At 36.6% G+C, this 18,634-nt stretch overlaps 2 protein-coding genes across 4 annotated transcripts in view; both read right to left on the bottom strand.

Annotated features, from left to right (window-relative positions):
• mtus1a (microtubule associated tumor suppressor 1a) overlaps positions 1-14,293 on the bottom strand; it is a 34,763-nt gene extending 20,470 nt beyond the window's left edge. For 2 of the 3 annotated variants that reach the window (XM_060885709.1, XM_060885711.1), the window contains exons 1-4: positions 11,818-12,183; positions 5,966-7,674; positions 4,932-5,169; positions 3,380-3,550 (exon numbers count right to left, since the gene is read on the bottom strand). In XM_060885709.1, the coding sequence (XP_060741692.1) occupies positions 3,380-3,550; positions 4,932-5,169; positions 5,966-7,570 (2,014 nt within the window). In that variant the 5' untranslated portion in view covers positions 7,571-7,674; positions 11,818-12,183. Of the gene's footprint in view, positions 1-3,379; positions 3,551-4,931; positions 5,170-5,965; positions 7,675-11,817; positions 12,184-14,210 lie in introns of those variants that run through there. The other variant, XM_060885710.1, reaches the window with a different exon arrangement.
• A 153-nt stretch (positions 14,294-14,446) lies between these two features.
• On the bottom strand, positions 14,447-18,617 carry fgl1 (fibrinogen-like 1). The gene is made up of 7 exons (XM_060885714.1): positions 17,264-18,617; positions 16,878-17,052; positions 16,624-16,783; positions 16,234-16,331; positions 15,997-16,085; positions 15,708-15,895; positions 14,447-15,413 (listed from the first exon to the last, which is right to left on the bottom strand). Exons 1-7 carry the CDS (start codon positions 17,318-17,320, stop codon positions 15,254-15,256), a joined length of 927 nt encoding a protein of 308 aa, XP_060741697.1. The 5' UTR covers positions 17,321-18,617; the 3' UTR covers positions 14,447-15,253.
• Between the last annotated feature and the right edge of the window lie 17 nt (positions 18,618-18,634).

The raw sequence follows: 18,634 nt of genomic DNA, 5'->3' as shown, positions 1-18,634 counted from the left end.
TTCCTCATTGTGCTGAGTGTTTTGACATGTTACATGTCCATGTTGTGCTAATTTTTTATTTTCACGTGACGTCATCAAAATACACATGAGGAAGTTTCCCTCATTGTGCTGAGTGTTTTGATATGTCACATGTCCATGTTGTAAAAAGTTTTTTGATTTTGCATATTTTGGGGGCGGGGCTGCGGCACAACCGGAAGGCCAGTCGGTACACCAATTTAACCCTCTGGAGTCGATGAACGCGTATACGCGTTTTGTGGCATAATCTCCTGTTAAGGCTGAAAAGAACTTAAATTACACTTTCAGTTTCGATCGTACAGACAAGAGCAATACATCAATCGAATCTGTAAAGGGTCTACTTTTATTTGTATACACACATAATAACAACAAAACACTGTGCTTTTGTAGAATAAAGAAAATAAACAGAGTGCGTTCTCTGCCATCTCTGTCTCGGTCACCACTCTTCACAGACACATAAATAAAACAACCCGAATCTCAGCGAATACTTGCCTCAAATACAAGATAAATATATGCATAGAAAACTTGAAATGTCTACTTTGAAATAAACAAATTCAAGTGAAAAACAAATAATCTATTTTTATGTAATCCGTAAGAAAGTAAGGAGTGGTCCGGTTTCTCCTGTTTCGCCTAATTATAGCTAATGTGTTCCTGCCTCCGTCTGAGCGCGCTGTTCATATGGAAATGAACTGAGGTGATTCAGGTAATCACGTACACGTCCCGAGACACAGGAATGACTCAGTACATGAAATCCGGACCTGTGTGCTTTGCAAAGCAAAGCATGGTAAGAGGCAGGACACTACTTGGAAATGCCAGGCATGTGATGTTCACTTGTGTGTTCAGCTGAAAAGTAACTGTTTCCTAGAGTGGCACAAAGATGTATAACTGTTCAATTCTGGGTACTATGTGACAGAGTAGGTTAGTGGGCTTCCTGATTGTGTCTTCTGTGTTATTACTAACTTCTAAAGTGATTTTGTGTGATAGTTAAATATTCTAAATAAACTACAAACAAAAAATATACACAATTTTGTCCTCACATTCTTTCTTGTAACTCCTCTCTCAGTCACATACATGCCTGAAAGGCTCATTATGCAGCTCATTATGCGGGCCTTTGTCTTCTCAGGTGTGAATCACATTAATATTCGTGATAGTTGACGCCTACTCGCATATGCCCTTTACAAACAAAAAGTGTCTTAGAAAATTTAAATCAATATATTGTTTTCTGTGAGCGAGTAAACAAGATGAATTTCACATAATTTTGAAGCAAAAACTCTAGGCTACAAGATCCAGTTCTCAAAAGTCTTGTGAACCGATGTTCTGAATGTGTTTTATGGCTTATTCAAGTGATTTAAAATATTTAATTTTTCACCAACCACGCATAAACATTGTTTTCTTAAAAACACAATCATGTGCATACATGCTGCTCACATATTATTGTAGTCCAGTTTGTGCTGATTACTTTAGCCATTTATGTCTTTATAAGCAACTGTATTTATAAACCTCCAAAAGTTTATAATGGGAGCCTATGGGAAAAAAGGCCATTTTGAGACCCGGTACCGAAAGTACTGGCACTCGGATCGCTTATAAAAGTCATAGCACACCTCTCCTCAATGAGCCGGTCGATTTGAAACGTCATTCATGGGTCTAGGACAAAAGCTGCGGGACAAGTTACGTGCCGCAGTTTTGTCCAGCGCAATAGTAATAATGTTGCTTTGCAAGCACCATTAATTAAAAATTATAAGAATGAATCTTATGTTGTATAATTCTTACCAAGGTTCTCCTTGTAATTGCTGCCTCTGACTTGCTATTGGAGATAAATCTATAAAGGTAAAATTTCTATACTGAACTTATATTTGTAAAGCTGCTTTGTGAAAACTCCCATTGTTACAAGTGTTACAAGTACATTTGAACTGAATCGAATCAATAAATGACCAACAAACATTTAAAAATACAGCTGCATGCAGCAACGACACAGATTCTATGAAATTATATTTGCCTCCATTGGTTTAACACAACTTACTTCTCTGTAGTGGAGTCTTAGATTTTCCATAAATGGCAGCTAACAAAGGAATGATACAGAAGCGATAGGAACCAATGAGGAGGCATGTCAAGAGAGTGAGATCACATTGAGAGCCTGCACTGGTTTGGGGGATCAAGGTTGAGTTGTTAAAAACGTATGAGGAAAATTCGCTCCAGGTACAGCTGCGGAGGTCCCCGGAAGCCAACATTAGTAGTACGTATTTTCTAATTTTAACAACGGGTAAATAAGGTAATCCAGGATACGTGTAGCTTTTGGCGATGTACGTTTGTCTGCGGTTTCCCCACTCTCTCCAAATGAACTGGAGTGGAATAAACTCAGCCTGATAGACATCTGGGACTGAGAAGCCCCACTCCGAGAAAAGCATGCCAATCCACCAATGAGAAAGCAGCAGGGTAGTGAAGATGCTCAAGGGGGAAAAAAAGCCTCTTTGTCTGAATAGGGCTCCCCTTCTCTGACTGCGCCGACAACACTGGCCTACTTTTCATCTAGCCTTAGAGCCACAAATTCACAATTACTAAAGTTGGAAAAAGCAGCATATTCAATGACTTCTTTATGATAGCTGAATTATATGGTTGAACACTGAATTGATTATTCTGTTATTCTGGGTAAAAAAATATCACTCCTGTAACCAAACATGAAACCATTAAGTATAACTGTTAGCTTTGTGTTAATCCTAAAGAAAAAATAGAATAAATGGATTTAAGACTCGAGCATGACGGGGTAGGTCAACAACTTAACTGTAAGGATGATCCACGCAGTCTACACTGACTAGCTCTGAGTGCTACTATATTACTGGAAACATATTTTTCACAGGACTTAACACACAGACTGTTGACTGTCCATCATATTGTAAATGTTGAGTATGCAAGGACCTATACTTGATGGAGAATTGAGCATATTTCATGATTCCTGTTAGAGCAGTAACTCAGACAGAGCAATTTATCTGTTTTTACCCCAAGGAATACACTGTATACACTGATGTGTACAGAGTGACAGCAGTATTTGACTAAGAAATGAACACCACTGATCAAACAGATAATACACTGTATACACACTGCAATGTATAACGCTATGGGAATAAATGTCAGTCCCAAAATATATTTTACAAAGGATAACCAAGCCATTCAGGCACAACGTTTAGATAGTATTTTCAATGTTGCAGTATTGCATTATTGATTAAAATGAAATTGGTCCTAGATCACTCCTATAAGTAGCACAAAGCATATTGTGATCTGAAAATAATTTGAAATCAAAGCTCTACTCAGTGAGCAGTGAAACTGTATGCATCATAAGCAGCTTTGGAACAAGCACAAAAAGTCTCACCAGGCTTGGTGTGTCCACTGAAGGCACTCAAGCTTTTGACTTGGGTCCTTGTCTTTAAGGGAAGTTTGGAGGTGGACAAATGTGGCTGGCCAGTCGTAAGAGAGAATCTAGAAACGGTTCCCCTCGAACCCTCGGCTCCGGTACCACTGGTAACACGCATGGTTGGATTACCTACATCGAAATGTGACAGTCCTCGTTAGTAATAATGTAAAGCAATAAGCACTTATGTATTGCAAATAACCTAAACCGTGGTAAAAAAAAGTTCAGCTTTTGGAGAGAAATCAAAATTCATCTGTCTCTTCCCAAAGCTCTAGAAAGGGACTGGGAAGAGTCCACCAAAATTGACACTCCTCAGAATGTACACAGGCCCAAACAGATCTCCCTCTATATTAATACACTTCCTTAAGTAACACTACTTCCAAAATAACAAAGTTGTAAAGATTTTCTACATTCTACATTCATTTGATAAACGGGAAAAAGAGTTACTGCTTATGTTTGTGTGTTTAACAGAGATTAATAACCAAATCACATCAGGGAATTATTCAACACAGCACTCCTTTCCTTCCCCTGTTTTTTGCATTAGCCTTACTTCTTTCCGGTCTAGGTTGACCTACTCTGTAGGCCTCTAATTTTCTTCTGTAACTATAGAACTAAGAATAGTCAAGGGGACATTAAGAGGCGTGTTTATATAAAAGTCTGTAAAGGTAGAGAAGGCACATCTGTATCCTCTTCTACTACTCCGAGAACATTACACAAGATTTGTTCATCAGAAACAGGAAAACCTGCTCTTAGTAGTGTGTAGGGCATTCGTGTCCTACTAGTGAAAATAAGAACTGCAGTTAAACTGAAGACATGCATTGTTTTTCATTTACATCTGTTTAAAATTCATGAAATGCTCAATAATAAGTGTCTAAACCCTAATCAACCACATGAAATTACAATGCCGTTATGGATTAGACAGCAATGTATTTGTTGTTTGGGTTAGCTAAAATAATGTCTGAGTTATAGCTACCAAGGTATAAGTGCCTGTACCTAACAAACAATGATATTCATGAGTCAGGAAACATACTATTGTAATATACAGTCAAAAGTGCTAAAACAATATATTTAGAAATGAGTAAACATTTGATGGCAACATTTTTTTAGTCTGTGAAAGAAAAGATTTCACTAAAATAAACAAATATACTGTTTACTTCATTTACCATTCAATGTTATGTGTGAAACCTGGCAACAGTGTCATGTGTAGGTCACTACAGACAAATATAAATCTAATATAAATCCAATATAAATCAGAAACAGAATTAGAATCTGATTTAGAATAGGCATTTTATGTCTATTAGTGTTACTTGTTACAATGCAAATCTACTAACTGCCATTAAAAATCTGAAACTAAAAGAATGTAATATGTCATGTATGTAATATGTAATGTAATATGTAATATGTAATATGAATGTAATATGATAACTCTTCTCACTGTAATATGTAAAATATGTAATATGTAATATGTAAAATATTGAACCTATGTGAATATGTCCATGCCATTTATCCATACCTCCAGATGTGCTCAGTTTGCTCCTTGGAGATGGAGAAGGCATGTCACTGGTGGGGCAGTCATTCTTCCGTGCCGTGCCAGGTTTATGCTTTGATGCAGACAGAGGTGGTGGCCGAAGATTTGCAGCTGGAGTTTGCACAGGCGAAGTACCTCCTGCCCTGGATGACAATGGCTGGGAGCCAAGACTACTTTTGTGCCAATCACGCAGTGCTGCTCCTACCGGCCGAGACGAGTCTGCCTGCAAGATGAGCTTCCTGTCACTCATATGTTCCTTTCACTCATATTCTCCCGTGAGAAATGAATAAAGTCTGTGTGCCCCACACTCACGTGTTGGCCATAACGGAGCTAAAGAATGCAAGCTGTGCTCAAGAACTGGTAGCACGCTCAGAACTAGAATTCTGTATTAGAGTTCTCTAGAAGAACTCCTTGGAATTTATAAATTCCTGCCAAGTAACACCCCTTTTACCTTCCTCCACCACCCCCAAACTCTATAAACATTTTGGGTGTGTACACATGGAATGCGTTTATAGCAGAATAGAAAGATCATATTGATCCAACAATTAAAGCCATTCAAAGCAATAACCCAGTCTGGATAATGATTTGGTTCAAGATGTTCAACCAAACTGTTGTATCATTTGAGACCACATGTTTGACAGAGCAAAGATCAAGTTCAAGTGTCATATATTCCAGACACTTTTACATTATTTCTCAATCCTATCTCCAATTCTACTGTACTTTTCAATTTACCTCATACAATATGATCAACTTATTAACAAACTTGATTAGAATGGGCAAGTTAGAGGAGAGAAACACAAGGTACAGGCTTGAAACAGGAAACACATTACATACTTCATTATATACTTTTATGCTTTATTATATACTTAGGTGCGTTTTACTAAAATATTGAACCTTATATACGAAGCCATAAAAGTAATACTCAACTGATTAACTTTTATGGAAATTTTTTGACACAAAAAACATACAAAACAGTTTTTTAAAACATATTTTTTCAAAAGAAACAGATATGAACTCACCTTTGGACTGGGTTTCTGGGGTTTTCTGAGTAAACCTGATTTTTCCTCTTTAGAAGAAGCATGTCTGTCTCCAGGTTTGTTCAAGCGAGTCCGGCTCAGAAAACCTCCTACGGATGAGCTTTTTGCAATAGTGGGGGTGCTTTCAATCTTACTGACCTGTGATTCCTTTATAGTTGTGACTTCTCCAATAGTCTCAGACCACATGCGAGGCCGAGACTTTCGAGCAGGTGCAGTATCTTGACAAGTGGATGAGTGTGCTCTTTTAATCACATTGTTCTTATCCTTCTTAAGGCTTGCACATGTGAGAGTGGAGCTGGAAGAAATTACAGAGGTAGGAGTTGTTATGCTTTGCATGGAATGGGAAGGTCTAGACTGGATTTTAGGCTGTTTTATATTTGCTGAAGCACTAACAGCCACATTTGATGGCTTTAAGACACTTTTGGGTTTAGACATGATTTTAGATCTTACATTACTGAAGTCAGGCTTGGCATACTTCTTAGGTTCTAACTTATTACTTTTAGTGGATGCAGTCAATGATGATTTAGGTTTCTGAAAGACAGAATTTTGCTGCTCCTTCACGACTTGGGCCAATGGACTCCCAAAATCACTCTTACTTTTATTAAGAGAAGATTCTGAAAAACAAAATGTTTTAGAGCTCACAGACTGAACAGGGGTAGATGTCTGGGCATTACCACTAATGTCTAGTTCCTCAGAGGTTCGAATTTGGAAAGTTTTGCCTTCAGCCGACACAGAGCAAGTAGCTCTCTCAACTTCAACATGACTTTTTTTCATATTAGCTGGTGTGACACATTCAATATGATTAAGTCCAGCAACTAAACGTGAAGCTCTGCTTTCCTCAGGTCCATTATGGAAAACTGTTTGAAACACATCCTCTTCCATCGTGAATGTCTGATTGCATGACTGGATGAAGGTGACTCCAAAGTCAGAATGTTTGTTGTTTTGTCCTGTAGCACTGAGCATGTTATTAACCAGACCCTCACAAACATCAGGCAGCAAGCCAGGCATCATGCTGATGTCAGAAGGCATGTCTGAAGAGTCCTCCAAGACCGAGGCACTGAGTAGTTGTTCGGATTCATGAATGATAAAACTGTTGCTCCTAATTAGCATCTCACCAGAGCTCACAGAGCTGTTTTTTTTACTGGAGCTACAGTACGATGGAGAAACAGATCCTTTGACAAAGCCAGGCTGTGCATCAGTGTTGGGGCACATCCTTGAAATGTCACTGCCGTTCTTTACAAGGAGATCATGAACATCTGCTGTGGTACTTTCAGAATCAATACTGCCATTCTGTAGGCCCGAGATCATAAAAGTCATATTCTGGTTACAGTTGTCACCTGCAGTTTTCATACAGCCAACAGCAGCCACATGTGTTTCTATATCCACATTTTTAATGATGCGTGTTGCTGAAATAAGATCACTGCCGCAGTCCCCGATCATCTCTACATCAGCAGGGCTGTTTGTCTGACCATGACTACTGCTGTTCCTTTGTGAATCAGATGAAGGGTCACTAACGCAAGTAATGTCATTTCCATTTTGGTCCTCTTCAAACAATGAGAGGTGCAGAGCACTAAGAGAAACCTCCATGCCTTTGGTTGTCTGAGTGATTTTAAGTTCAGAGGAGTTGACTTCAAGGTCCAAACATGCTTTGTCTTCTGTTATGCCTTTACAGATCAGCCAAAGTGAAGCACCTAAGATGGAGAAAATGCATTTCAATACCAATTTTAATCATTGTTTATGTTAAAGTAAGAAGCAGCCTTCTACCTCATTTCACTGTAGTTTTTCCAGGCACATTAAACAAAGCAATAAACCACTCACATTCAGAAGTTTCTTGGTATCCTTTAAATTTGTAAGTTGTCCATTTAAATCATTTCCAATGAACTGGATGTTACCATGTACAACCCCTGGCAAAAAGTATGGAATCACCCCTCTCAGAAGATGTTCATTCAAATGTTTAATTGTGTAGAAAAAAAAACAAGCAGATTTATGCCACAAAACAAATTTCACTCAATAATCCAAACTTCTGGCTGTATAAAATACTTAAAAAAAAAAAAAAAAAAACCAAAGAAAGATAGCTAGTCAATTACAACTGTTTTTACAGATCAAACAGAGGAAAGAAATATGGAATCACACAAATCTGAGGAAAATTATATGGAATCACCATGCACTTTGCATTTCTAAAACAAACACCTGTATCTGATTACAACTGCTAATTTGTCTGCAGTTAAAAAAAGAGTGCTTGCACACATTAGTGATGTGTTGAACCAAGATGATTGACATAACTCATGGCTCCAACACGACAGATGTCAGTTGAAACAAAGGAGAGGATTATCAAACTTCTCGAAGAAGGTAAATCTTCATGGAATGTTGCAAAAGATGTTGGTTGTTCCCAGTCAGCTGTGTCTAAAATCTGGACCAAGTACAAATCAAATGGAAAGGTTGTAAAAGGGAAGCGTACTGGTAGACCAAGAAAGACAAGTGCCAAGTGTCACCAAAGTGCCAAGACAGAAAACTTAAAGCAATATGCTTTGAAAACAGAAAATGCACAACAAAACAAATGAGGAACAAATGGGCAAAAAGTGGAGTCAATGTCTGTGACCGGACTGTAAGAAATCGCTTAAAAGAAATGGGATTTACATACAGAAAAGCCAAACAAAAACCATCATTAACATCTAAACAGAAAAAAAACAAGGTTTCAGTGGGCTAAAGAAAGACAATCTTGGACTGTGGATGACTGGATGAGAGTTATATTCAGTGATGAATCACCAATCTGCATTGGGGCAGTTTGATGATGCTGGAACATTTGTTTGGTGCCGTTCCAATGAAATTTATAAAAGACAACTGCCTGAAGAAAATATGCAAATTTCCACAATCATTAATGATATGGGGTTGTATGTCAGGTAAAGGTATGGGAGAGATGACAATCATTACATCTTCTATAAATGCACAAGATTATGTTGAGATTTTGGACACTTTTCTTATTCCATCAATTGAAAGGATGTTTGGTGATGGTAGCATCATTTTTCAGGATGATAATGCATCATGCCATAGGACAAAATCTGTGAAAACATTCCTACAGGAAAGACATATGTCAATGGCATGGCCTGCAAATAGTCCGGACCTCAATCCAATTGAAAATCTGTGGTTGGAATTAAAGAAAATGGTCCACAACAAGGCTCCAACCTGCAAAGCTGATCTGGCAACTGCAATAAGACAAAGCTGGAGACAGCTTGATGAAGTATACTGTTTGTCATTAGTTAAATCCATGCCTCAGAGAATTCAAGCTGTTATAAAAGCCAGAGGTGGTGCAACAAAGTACTAGTAGTGTTTTTATTTGGTGATTCCATATAATTTTCCTCGGATTTGTGTGATTCCATATTTTTTTCCTCTGTTTGATCTGTAAAAACAGCTGTAATTGACTATAGTTATCTTTCTTTGTTATTTTTAAGTGTTTTATACAGCCAGAAGTTTGGATTGTTGAGTGATAATTGTTTTGTGGCATATATGTGCTTGTTTTTTTTTCTACACAATTAAACATTTGAATGAACATCTTCTGAGAGGGGTGATTCCATACTTTTTGCCAGGGGTTGTATAAACCTAACCAGCAATGTGTTTGCTGTTTATTGTTACTATGTATATTAAAAATTAATGTTCACAGTAAACTAGAAACTCTTTTTTGCCTGCTAATTAAGCAACACAATCTCCTAAATCTTAATGTTTTATAATCAATTCACAGAACAGGCTTTCTTGTAGCAAGCATATGATACCCTATTCATTTTTAATATCTCCAAGGCCACCTTTGTCTAAGTAATAGAGTTTGGATTGTGTGTCACAATCCTCCATAGTTAACCATTCTTAACTGTCTAACTGAAATGTCTACCTAGGATCATAACCTCTGAATGAAGAAGAGGGGAAAAAACCCAACAACACAGACCTAGGAAGCAAAATTCAATCCTTTTATTAGTATGTTAGCACACAACAGCCCTTTATACTTAACCAAATTGCTGATCAGGTTACACACAGCAATGCCAAGTAGCTGGAAATGAACTACAATGAACAATTTATTAGACTACTGAAACTGAGCAGTTTGTCATGAGTGTCTAGAAAGGCTACAGAAAAAAAGACATTTTTTTAAAAGTAGCCTTTTCAGCAAAGTCAACAACAAATGCTAATCAATTCAGAGATTAGTCTAACTTCATAGTAGGTGATGTACTACAACAAACTCACAAAATGCTTATATATTAGGACTTAATAAAATATAAAGAGTCTCAATTACAAGACATGGAATCGTCAGCACAGCAAGAGGGTTCAGCACTAATGCACATTGGACATTTTGGTATACTTATAGATAAGAAATGATAAAGAAATGTGTGCCATTTAGAAATTAAATTGGAGATTCATAAAATGTGCATCATAAAATAAGACAAAATCCTGAAATATTTTAGGTTAAATTAAGATGCATACAAAATCAGTGCTACAAAAGTCTCCTGACTGTTGTAGCACTACACTGACCCCAGCAGCATTTTGTTTTTAATTTTCACATTTCACAAGATATAAAACATAATACTGGCCAAAAATGGAGAAAAGTAACTACTTCATCAGATCTTATGTTCTGCCTGCTTGCACCACAGTCCACAGGGGTGGAAATTGCTTGGTACGATTTCAAACTGCTGAGAAAAAAAAAGTGCACACTCCATTGCACTCCTGTCAAGTACAGTAAAAGAAAGCGGTTCTAGGCAAAGGAAAGAAAGAAGTTCTTTGCAGGCAAGTTGAAACAACAGAACATAACCATTAAGAAAAACAGAACATAACCATTAACATAAGACAATTTCATAATCAAAATAAAATAAATGCTTACAAGAACAGCAGTGTGAGAGCAAACAAATCACGTTTTACTCTGTGTTAGCAAAGAGGGAGGTGTATGTGACACATAACAGGTACAGACAGGAGGAAACAATGATTATCCACTAGGCAAAGGTTCATGTTTGTCTCAAAGACCTGAGACAGTTGCTTTAAATTACACATCAGGGTAAGCTCTTTAGGAGTTTAAATACCCTCAACACTTACATATAGCCTTTAAGAGTTTCATGCTTTAGGCTGAATGGGATAGTTACAGCAAAATGGAGGTTAAAAACAGTTCAGAAAAAAAGCAGGGAGAAGGAAGCTTGACAATTCTTCTGAACTGCAGCTAATGGAAAGTAAATTGTTTTAACTTATTAACTGAAAGTTTAACAGTCCTGATTGGGGCTCGAAGTATTCTATTCAGTACACAAAAACATACATACCCAGGAATTTTCCGGTTATTAATAACAGCGGGGAAAATCTCCCTGCAGTCTCACTAACCTTTACCTCCGGGACAGACTGCTTGCTTAGACTTTGAAACCCTGACTGCTCAAGTGAGACAAGAAACAAGCAGCTCTCTGTTAACACACTGGCATGAATGGGAGAATCGATGAAGTCACATACTAGCTTACCTCTACTGGGACATTGCTATGATGCTCATAAAACCTTAACTGCTCCAGTCTGCTAAGACTTTATTTACTCTGAACCTGTGCTGAGGTACTTAACAGTGCTCCTGTTTGTGGTGTAGCACACACACACACACACACACAAAAAGTATATTTCCACATTAAAAGAGCAAAAATCTCATGCAACACTGATTGTACACAACATATTATTGCAGGGAAGTCCATTACAAAATGTTAAATTACTCACAAAAACATGCAGCTTTTTTGATTAAAGCTAGAATAAGCCAATGATTTTTAAGTTTGTGTTAGTAAATTGTTTAGATCCCAACATATTTAATGAAGTTGACAAGAGAAAAACAGACTTACCAGCTCTGTTCCAGTTTTCTTCTTCAAGTCAAAATCTTCTCTCATCAAATCAATCCCATCAACGGTAGGGCAAAGTCTCAGACTAGACCAGACATAACTCTGTACACTCTGTTCATGCTCCACAAATATTCATCTACCAGCCCCCAACTCACAGTCCAACTTGCCAGAGCATCATTAACACACCGCTAAAGTTTAGGCTCTTGCTCTCAGAGTCCTCTGAATTTGCAGCAATGATTCCTTGTGTAAATAAATATATCTCAATGCTGGCTCTCATCACCTTTGGGCAATTAGACTTGAACACGCCTCTGCATATGCCACTTCAAGGTTCAAGGTCCAGCTCAGGCCTGTGGTAATGTTACAAGGCTAAGTTTACCAGAGAGAGCATTTGGTTACCTTATCCTTAGCAAGACCTTTCCAAAGAGGGAGGGGCATAGACATGGCAGGACAGAACGGCATTCGCTGTTGCTATGCAACCAAAGGCCTCCTATTATGAGAGAGTTCACGACAGCCAGTTTTTTTGTCCAAGGCTGAAACTGAGAGCATGCATACACGCCTAACACACACACAAATTATTTCAATATGCAATAGACCGATTACGAAGAGACCATTTGACGTCTGTTTCGAAAGATCACTATAATAACTAGTATGTATTCTCTCTCTCGTTCTTTCTGCCAAACACAGAAAATAAAAATGTTACTTTACAAAACATTTCTGAAAACAGATGGAATGAACTTCTTAGCCATCTTCTACACTATTTCTACCTGATCCAGGCTAAAGAATATGTATAATCATGAATATTCCAAAAGTAGGAATAGCTTAAGCAAAAAAAAAAAAAAAAAAACCTGAAGCTTCATTTTAAATTCTGGTACAAGACTGCTGCGTGGAATGAGTGGAATAAATGATTCACAGCATGAACCACAAGATAAACACCAGCACAGAATTTCACATGTATCCACTGATTATAGCTTATCTTTATTATGACTGTAAAACCAAAGGCAAATATTTGGTAATATATTTAAGATAGAAATTTACCGTTTACTCAAGAAACATGTAGAAAGTTATTTCAGTATGGCTGATCACAATCACACACACATTTATATGTATAGGCTGGGAGTCTACATCAAATATTTCAATGTAAGCTCAAAAACCAAACAGCATTCAAGCAACTGCAGAATGCTTGTATTCAAAAATATCTTGAAAGCACATGTTCTCTGACTCTTGTGCCCTTCTATAACATCCATCTTTGTCACATAATCAGTGAAACAGACTATGGAGGGATAGCACAAATCCCTTCCTTTCATACTAAGTTTGTGCCAGTGAATCTAGATTAGTACACAGAGCGGCCTAGATGGATTTACGATTAAGACAAACTTTAATTTAAAACTTTAAGAGAACCTTCTCCAACACTTGCTCTGGCATCTTAGTTATTTAAATTCCTTTTGGATGCCATACAATGCCCTAAAGGACAGAAGAGCAGTACGTCGAGACACAGCATGCCAAGACCTACCAAGCCGTTCTCTTGGTAAAGAGAAAACATGCACTAATTTTATGCAATTAGGAAACTGTGTAAAAGAACCCAAGAAACATCACTCACCTTTCTAAATATTTACTTCCAGCAAGCTACAAGCTACTCAGTGATTAGATTAAGCAATTATTATAAGCTGCTTGCAGCATTTGGGAATTGGTTTGATTACATGAGAGCCAGAAAAACAGCTTTTCAAGTTATTTCTAGTAACTTGTGTCTCTCCAGCTCTGCTTTCCCATGAGGTCACATCTCCTTTAGAGGCACAGTCTATTTCCTGAACACAGCTAAATCCTTTTTTTGCACCTGATTCACACTCATCAGAAGGATAACTTGGATGCCTTGGACTGCTTTCCAGAAATAGTGCAGAGAGGAAAGCAGCCATAAAGCTCAGGTTTGCTGTGAATCTTTCATGGGACTGAGCAAATCAACGTCTAGATAATTAAGCATGTCGTGTATAGTTGTATTGTTGTTAAAAAAAAATTAAAAATAAATAAAAGTCATAAATGCACAGGCTTGTCTAGATATTAAACAAATCCTGCTGTCCTTTTAATTCCCAGGCTAACATTAAAATCTTTATCCTAAGTCGTTAAACTTTGTAAGCATGACCTGCTTGGTGTTCAGCTGTTTTTTTGTACTAATTTATAGCATAAAAAAAGAAAAGAAAAAAATAATATTTGCAACCGTTACTGAGGAGCCAAACTACACAAAACAAAACACAAAATTGAGTTAATTTACCGGAATATTGATGAGTTTTTGTTCCTTTTTCATATTTTAGAGGACTTGACAGCGAATGTGTACAATTTAAACTCAATAAAAACTCATTTGTTGTCGTCTTTTTTAATATAAAAAAAAAAGCACTGCGTCTCACCTTAAAAAACAACAACACTACACCCAACAGGTAGGCACGAGCTCAGCACACCTCTCGCGTGCTGACAGCTGGCGTCACTTCCGGGGTAGCAATCCGAGCCCTTGGTTTTATACACCATGCTAAAGTGTATCTTTAATCCGTTATAACACAATGATATTATAATAAAACACGATCAAACTTTATTTTACTAATTCGTGCTCTAATTTGTCTGTAAATTGACCTCAAATCCACAAATAAATGCATGTTGACATTCTGTGATGAACTCGGGTGTAAAGTTTATATATTGTATAAACTACATAAACTGTATATAAAGTAAACAACACGTACTATAAACTATATTCAGCTGAGGTCAAGTTCTCGTACAAATTACACTTTAGAATTGTTATTTTGTTTAAAAATCTTTTTTTTTCTTCTTCTTCTTTAAATTAGTGCATCCTACAAAATCTACATAAAATAAATACAGATTTCCCCAAAAGATAAAATAATAATTTATACCAATCTTCCTTTTTTCAAATGTTTACACAATACCTGTTGTTACAGTTTGTATTAGTCCCTCACAGACATATTGTTGTAAATATGCCAGAAAATCAACTAATAGAGGTTTTTTCTAAAACAAACAAACAAACAAAAAAAAAAAACAGAGGGCAGTTTAAGTGATCAGAAAAAACAACAACAAGGAACTTCTGAACATCTATCACAAAACTCACAACATACATTAATAATCAAGCATTTGTAAACTTTTGAACTGGTTCATTTGTGTAAAGTTATTATTGTGTCTTGTGGACTATATGTAAACATTCATTATGTTAAATATGTAGGGCATTATTAAAGAAAAAACAAATAGCATTTATGATCCATCTTTTTTTTTATTTTATTTATTATTTTTTTTTAACATTTTTGATTCTCCAAGGTGTTTTTAAACCTATGACCTCAGCTGTATGTTCTACATTACTGTAAACTGTATGTAAAAATATTACAAGTATGCATACATTATCTCTATATTATCTTTCATGAATAACTGGGTAATGGTAAAATGTGTTATTTTAGACTTCATTTGTTTCAAAGGCACTTGGTCTGATCTTCATTTGCACGGTTTTGAGAGAGTACCACCAGCCATGCCAGGTGTACCACACTATCCCGTTGTCAGTCACTGCACTGTAAGGCCCCTTATAGTACAGCCCATTCAGATTGGCAGAGTGACACCTAGTGGAAGAACAACGTAAGAGCTTCAAGCTAACAACATACAGGGTATTTATTAAGACTGGGTAAGGTGTTGTTTTTTCTTCTCTTTCCTGTTAGTACTTCACATGTTTATAACATTGTATGTAGATAATGTATGACCTTCAAAGGTTTTTTTTTAAATTAATATTACACATTATTAATAATCACTAGGCTGATCGACTATTACCCGAAATTTCAAAAACATGCATTTTACATGATTCAGCAGATAATTACATTATTAAATAGCTTTATCTGGATACAATATATTTAACAGACCTGTTAAACCACCAGCCAGACATATCTTCCAGAGCACAGTTGCGCACATAGCGATCATTGTCCTTATCTTTTGTGCTGAATTTCATGCCCTGGTGACTTGCCCAACCCTGTACCTCTGGGTTATAGCTGCCTGAGAGCGAGTCTCCTGCATTCCCTCTGTATCCATCAAACTTCAGCTGGTACTGATTCTAAAACCATGCAGATAAATGATATAGTTAGATTTAATTAAACGTATGCTTATACAATGGGATAATGTCCTTGATCAAGCCTCACAAAAGACAGGTGCTACCTGTTCATTGTCAACTTGGAACTTTCTGTACAGGGCAAAACGGTGGCTGCCTTCAAAGTCTTCCAGGTCAATTCTCAGGCTGTAATCACCTGTCATTATGATATTTAAAAAAAACATACATGATATATAATTAGCAATAAACAGTGATGAATTATCTTGGAATTATATTTATAGTCTATAATCTGTTTTTTTTTTCTTTATTAATGGTTTAAACTTTACTCATAAAGAAAGGCTCACCCTGGGATGTCAGATAATTTAGGTTATCATTCCCTAACCAGAATTCTCCATTTGCAGATTTCATATCACCAAATCCAGCTTTGTATTCATTCCATTCTCTGCAACGAAAAAGCACTAGATTGATAACGAAAGACCAGTAACACAACACTCTCTAATTCTTTCTTACTGTGTCTGCATATACATTTTGTCATTGATTAGTCTGATACTATTAAAGTAACACATTAGTTTAAATAATAATCTAATTCATTAATGTAAACTCTGTCAGTTGCAGTATGAGGAAAGTCTGTTTTAGCTTTTCATAAAAATGATCAAAAATAACTTACAGCCCATTGGTTCCACACTCCAGTGTGACTTTTGTACAAATAAAATACAAGACAAAATCTTTCTCACCTGTCAAAAGACTCGTTGCCATCAGAGCGTCTTTGGAAGACTGTCCACCCGCCTCCATCTCCCATATCACAGTACACTTTGATATTAGCTGGGCTCTTTTCAGGTTTAATCATATAAAATCCACTCTTTGTGGAACCATTAGTGAAAATCTGAGCACAGTCTGAAAGCACAAACAAATAAAAAACAAACAACAAAAAAAACTTCTTTCAGCAAATACAGATTTTATTTAAGTTACAGAAATACTCATTATTTACCGGCATATTGTTTATCTTCTAGGTCAAAAAAGATGCTTTCATTGAGAAGAAGTGGAGGCTGCTGATTGAGGTCCAGTAAACGCTGAATCATCTCCTGCTGCTTAACAGCACGAGACTCCATACTCCTTAACTGTGCCTGAAGTCTGTCTCTCTCTTGGAGACATTTATCTGAGGACTACACACACAGGTTTTTTACAAACAAGCAAAAAAAAACAATTACTAGGCCCTGTAGAAAAGGGAATCAGATACTTACCAAATGGAGAACTATAATATATATATATATATATATATATATATATATATATATATATATATATATATATATATATATATATGAATTGCAATTTAATTCAGATAAGCTCAGAAAAGGTAATAATTATACTTACAGAATCAGCCTGGTCCAAACAAAAAACAATCCAAATCACAAGATAATATCTTGCCATTGTAACAACCAGACAAATCTCAAAATGAAACAGTGTTTGAGATTAAAAAAAAACTGTGGTCTGTTTTGATAGTTGCTGCACTGGATTTAAATCCTTGTTCCAGCTCCTGCACCACAGATTTTTCACCTATCTGATCTGTCATGCCTTTTAAGAACTGCCCATGTTTTGTGGGTGAGTCACTCAGAAACAATGCAGATAAACAAATCTATTACAAAGACATAATGTCTAAAAGCAAACTTCATAGCATCATTCTTCAAACACTGAGCTATAACTAATGCTGAACTGATTTATTTAAAAATGTTTAAGAATTACAAAAATATATATGTTTAAATTTTTAAAATGGTCTGGCTGACTTTCAGAGAAGAATACCTGATTTGATACACACGTGTGTGTGTGTGTGTGTGTGTGTGTGTGTGTGTGTGTGTGTATGTGTATGTGTGTGTGTGTGAAGGTTACCGTGTGGTGAACCACAACAAAAAGCACAGCTTTTGTGCGCTTAATATTAGCAAGCAAAAAAAATGTTTCACATCAGTCCCCCAACAGCAAAAAGCATCAGGTCTCACAGCAGATTCACACAATTCCATTCCGGTCCAAAACACTATTAAAGCATGTTGACTTAAAAAAAGCAAGCAAAAAAACAAAACCTGCTGCTTGTATAACTTATTTTAAAAAAGTGCACCATCATATATGTTCATATGATGACTGTGTGTACATGTGAATACACACCATATCATAAGAACAATTGGCATCATATACATGGATAAAGCATTGCTGAAGTTCAGCGATTAAATGATTAATCAGCTGTTGCGATATTTTCTAAACAAAGCTCAAAAAAACAACAACTAATAAATAAAAAATAATGTGTCCACTATCACCACACACGCTCATAAAGTGTAGATGTTGGGGTAGATGTTAGAGATGTTTTTTTACTTTAAACTTTACCATTTTTATTATGTTTCTATGCTTCTGTAAAGCTGCTTTGAGACATGGACAGTTGTTAAAAGTGCTTAAGGAAAACAAAAACTGATGCATCACTGCTTAATAAGCAAACCTTCACATTGTCAAAAACATACCTGAGGTGGATTTATGAACTTAAGTGATATATTTACAACATTCATTCATCTATTTTCTATACCACACAGGGTCCCTGGAGTCCTCAGCGCCCAAAGTAGTGGATGCCAATCAGAATAAAAAGGAGGAATTAGACTGGAGGAGGAAACTGGTGTGTCTGGAGGAAACCCCTAAAATACACAGAGAACATGCAAAGTCTGCACACATGGTGGAGGCAGGGCTCAAATCCCCAGCCAAGGAGGT

The sequence above is a fragment of the Tachysurus vachellii genome, chromosome 13 (genome assembly GCF_030014155.1).
Source record: "Tachysurus vachellii isolate PV-2020 chromosome 13, HZAU_Pvac_v1, whole genome shotgun sequence".
NCBI lineage: Eukaryota > Metazoa > Chordata > Actinopteri > Siluriformes > Bagridae > Tachysurus > Tachysurus vachellii.
This window is presented reverse-complemented; position numbering and strand designations above follow the sequence as displayed.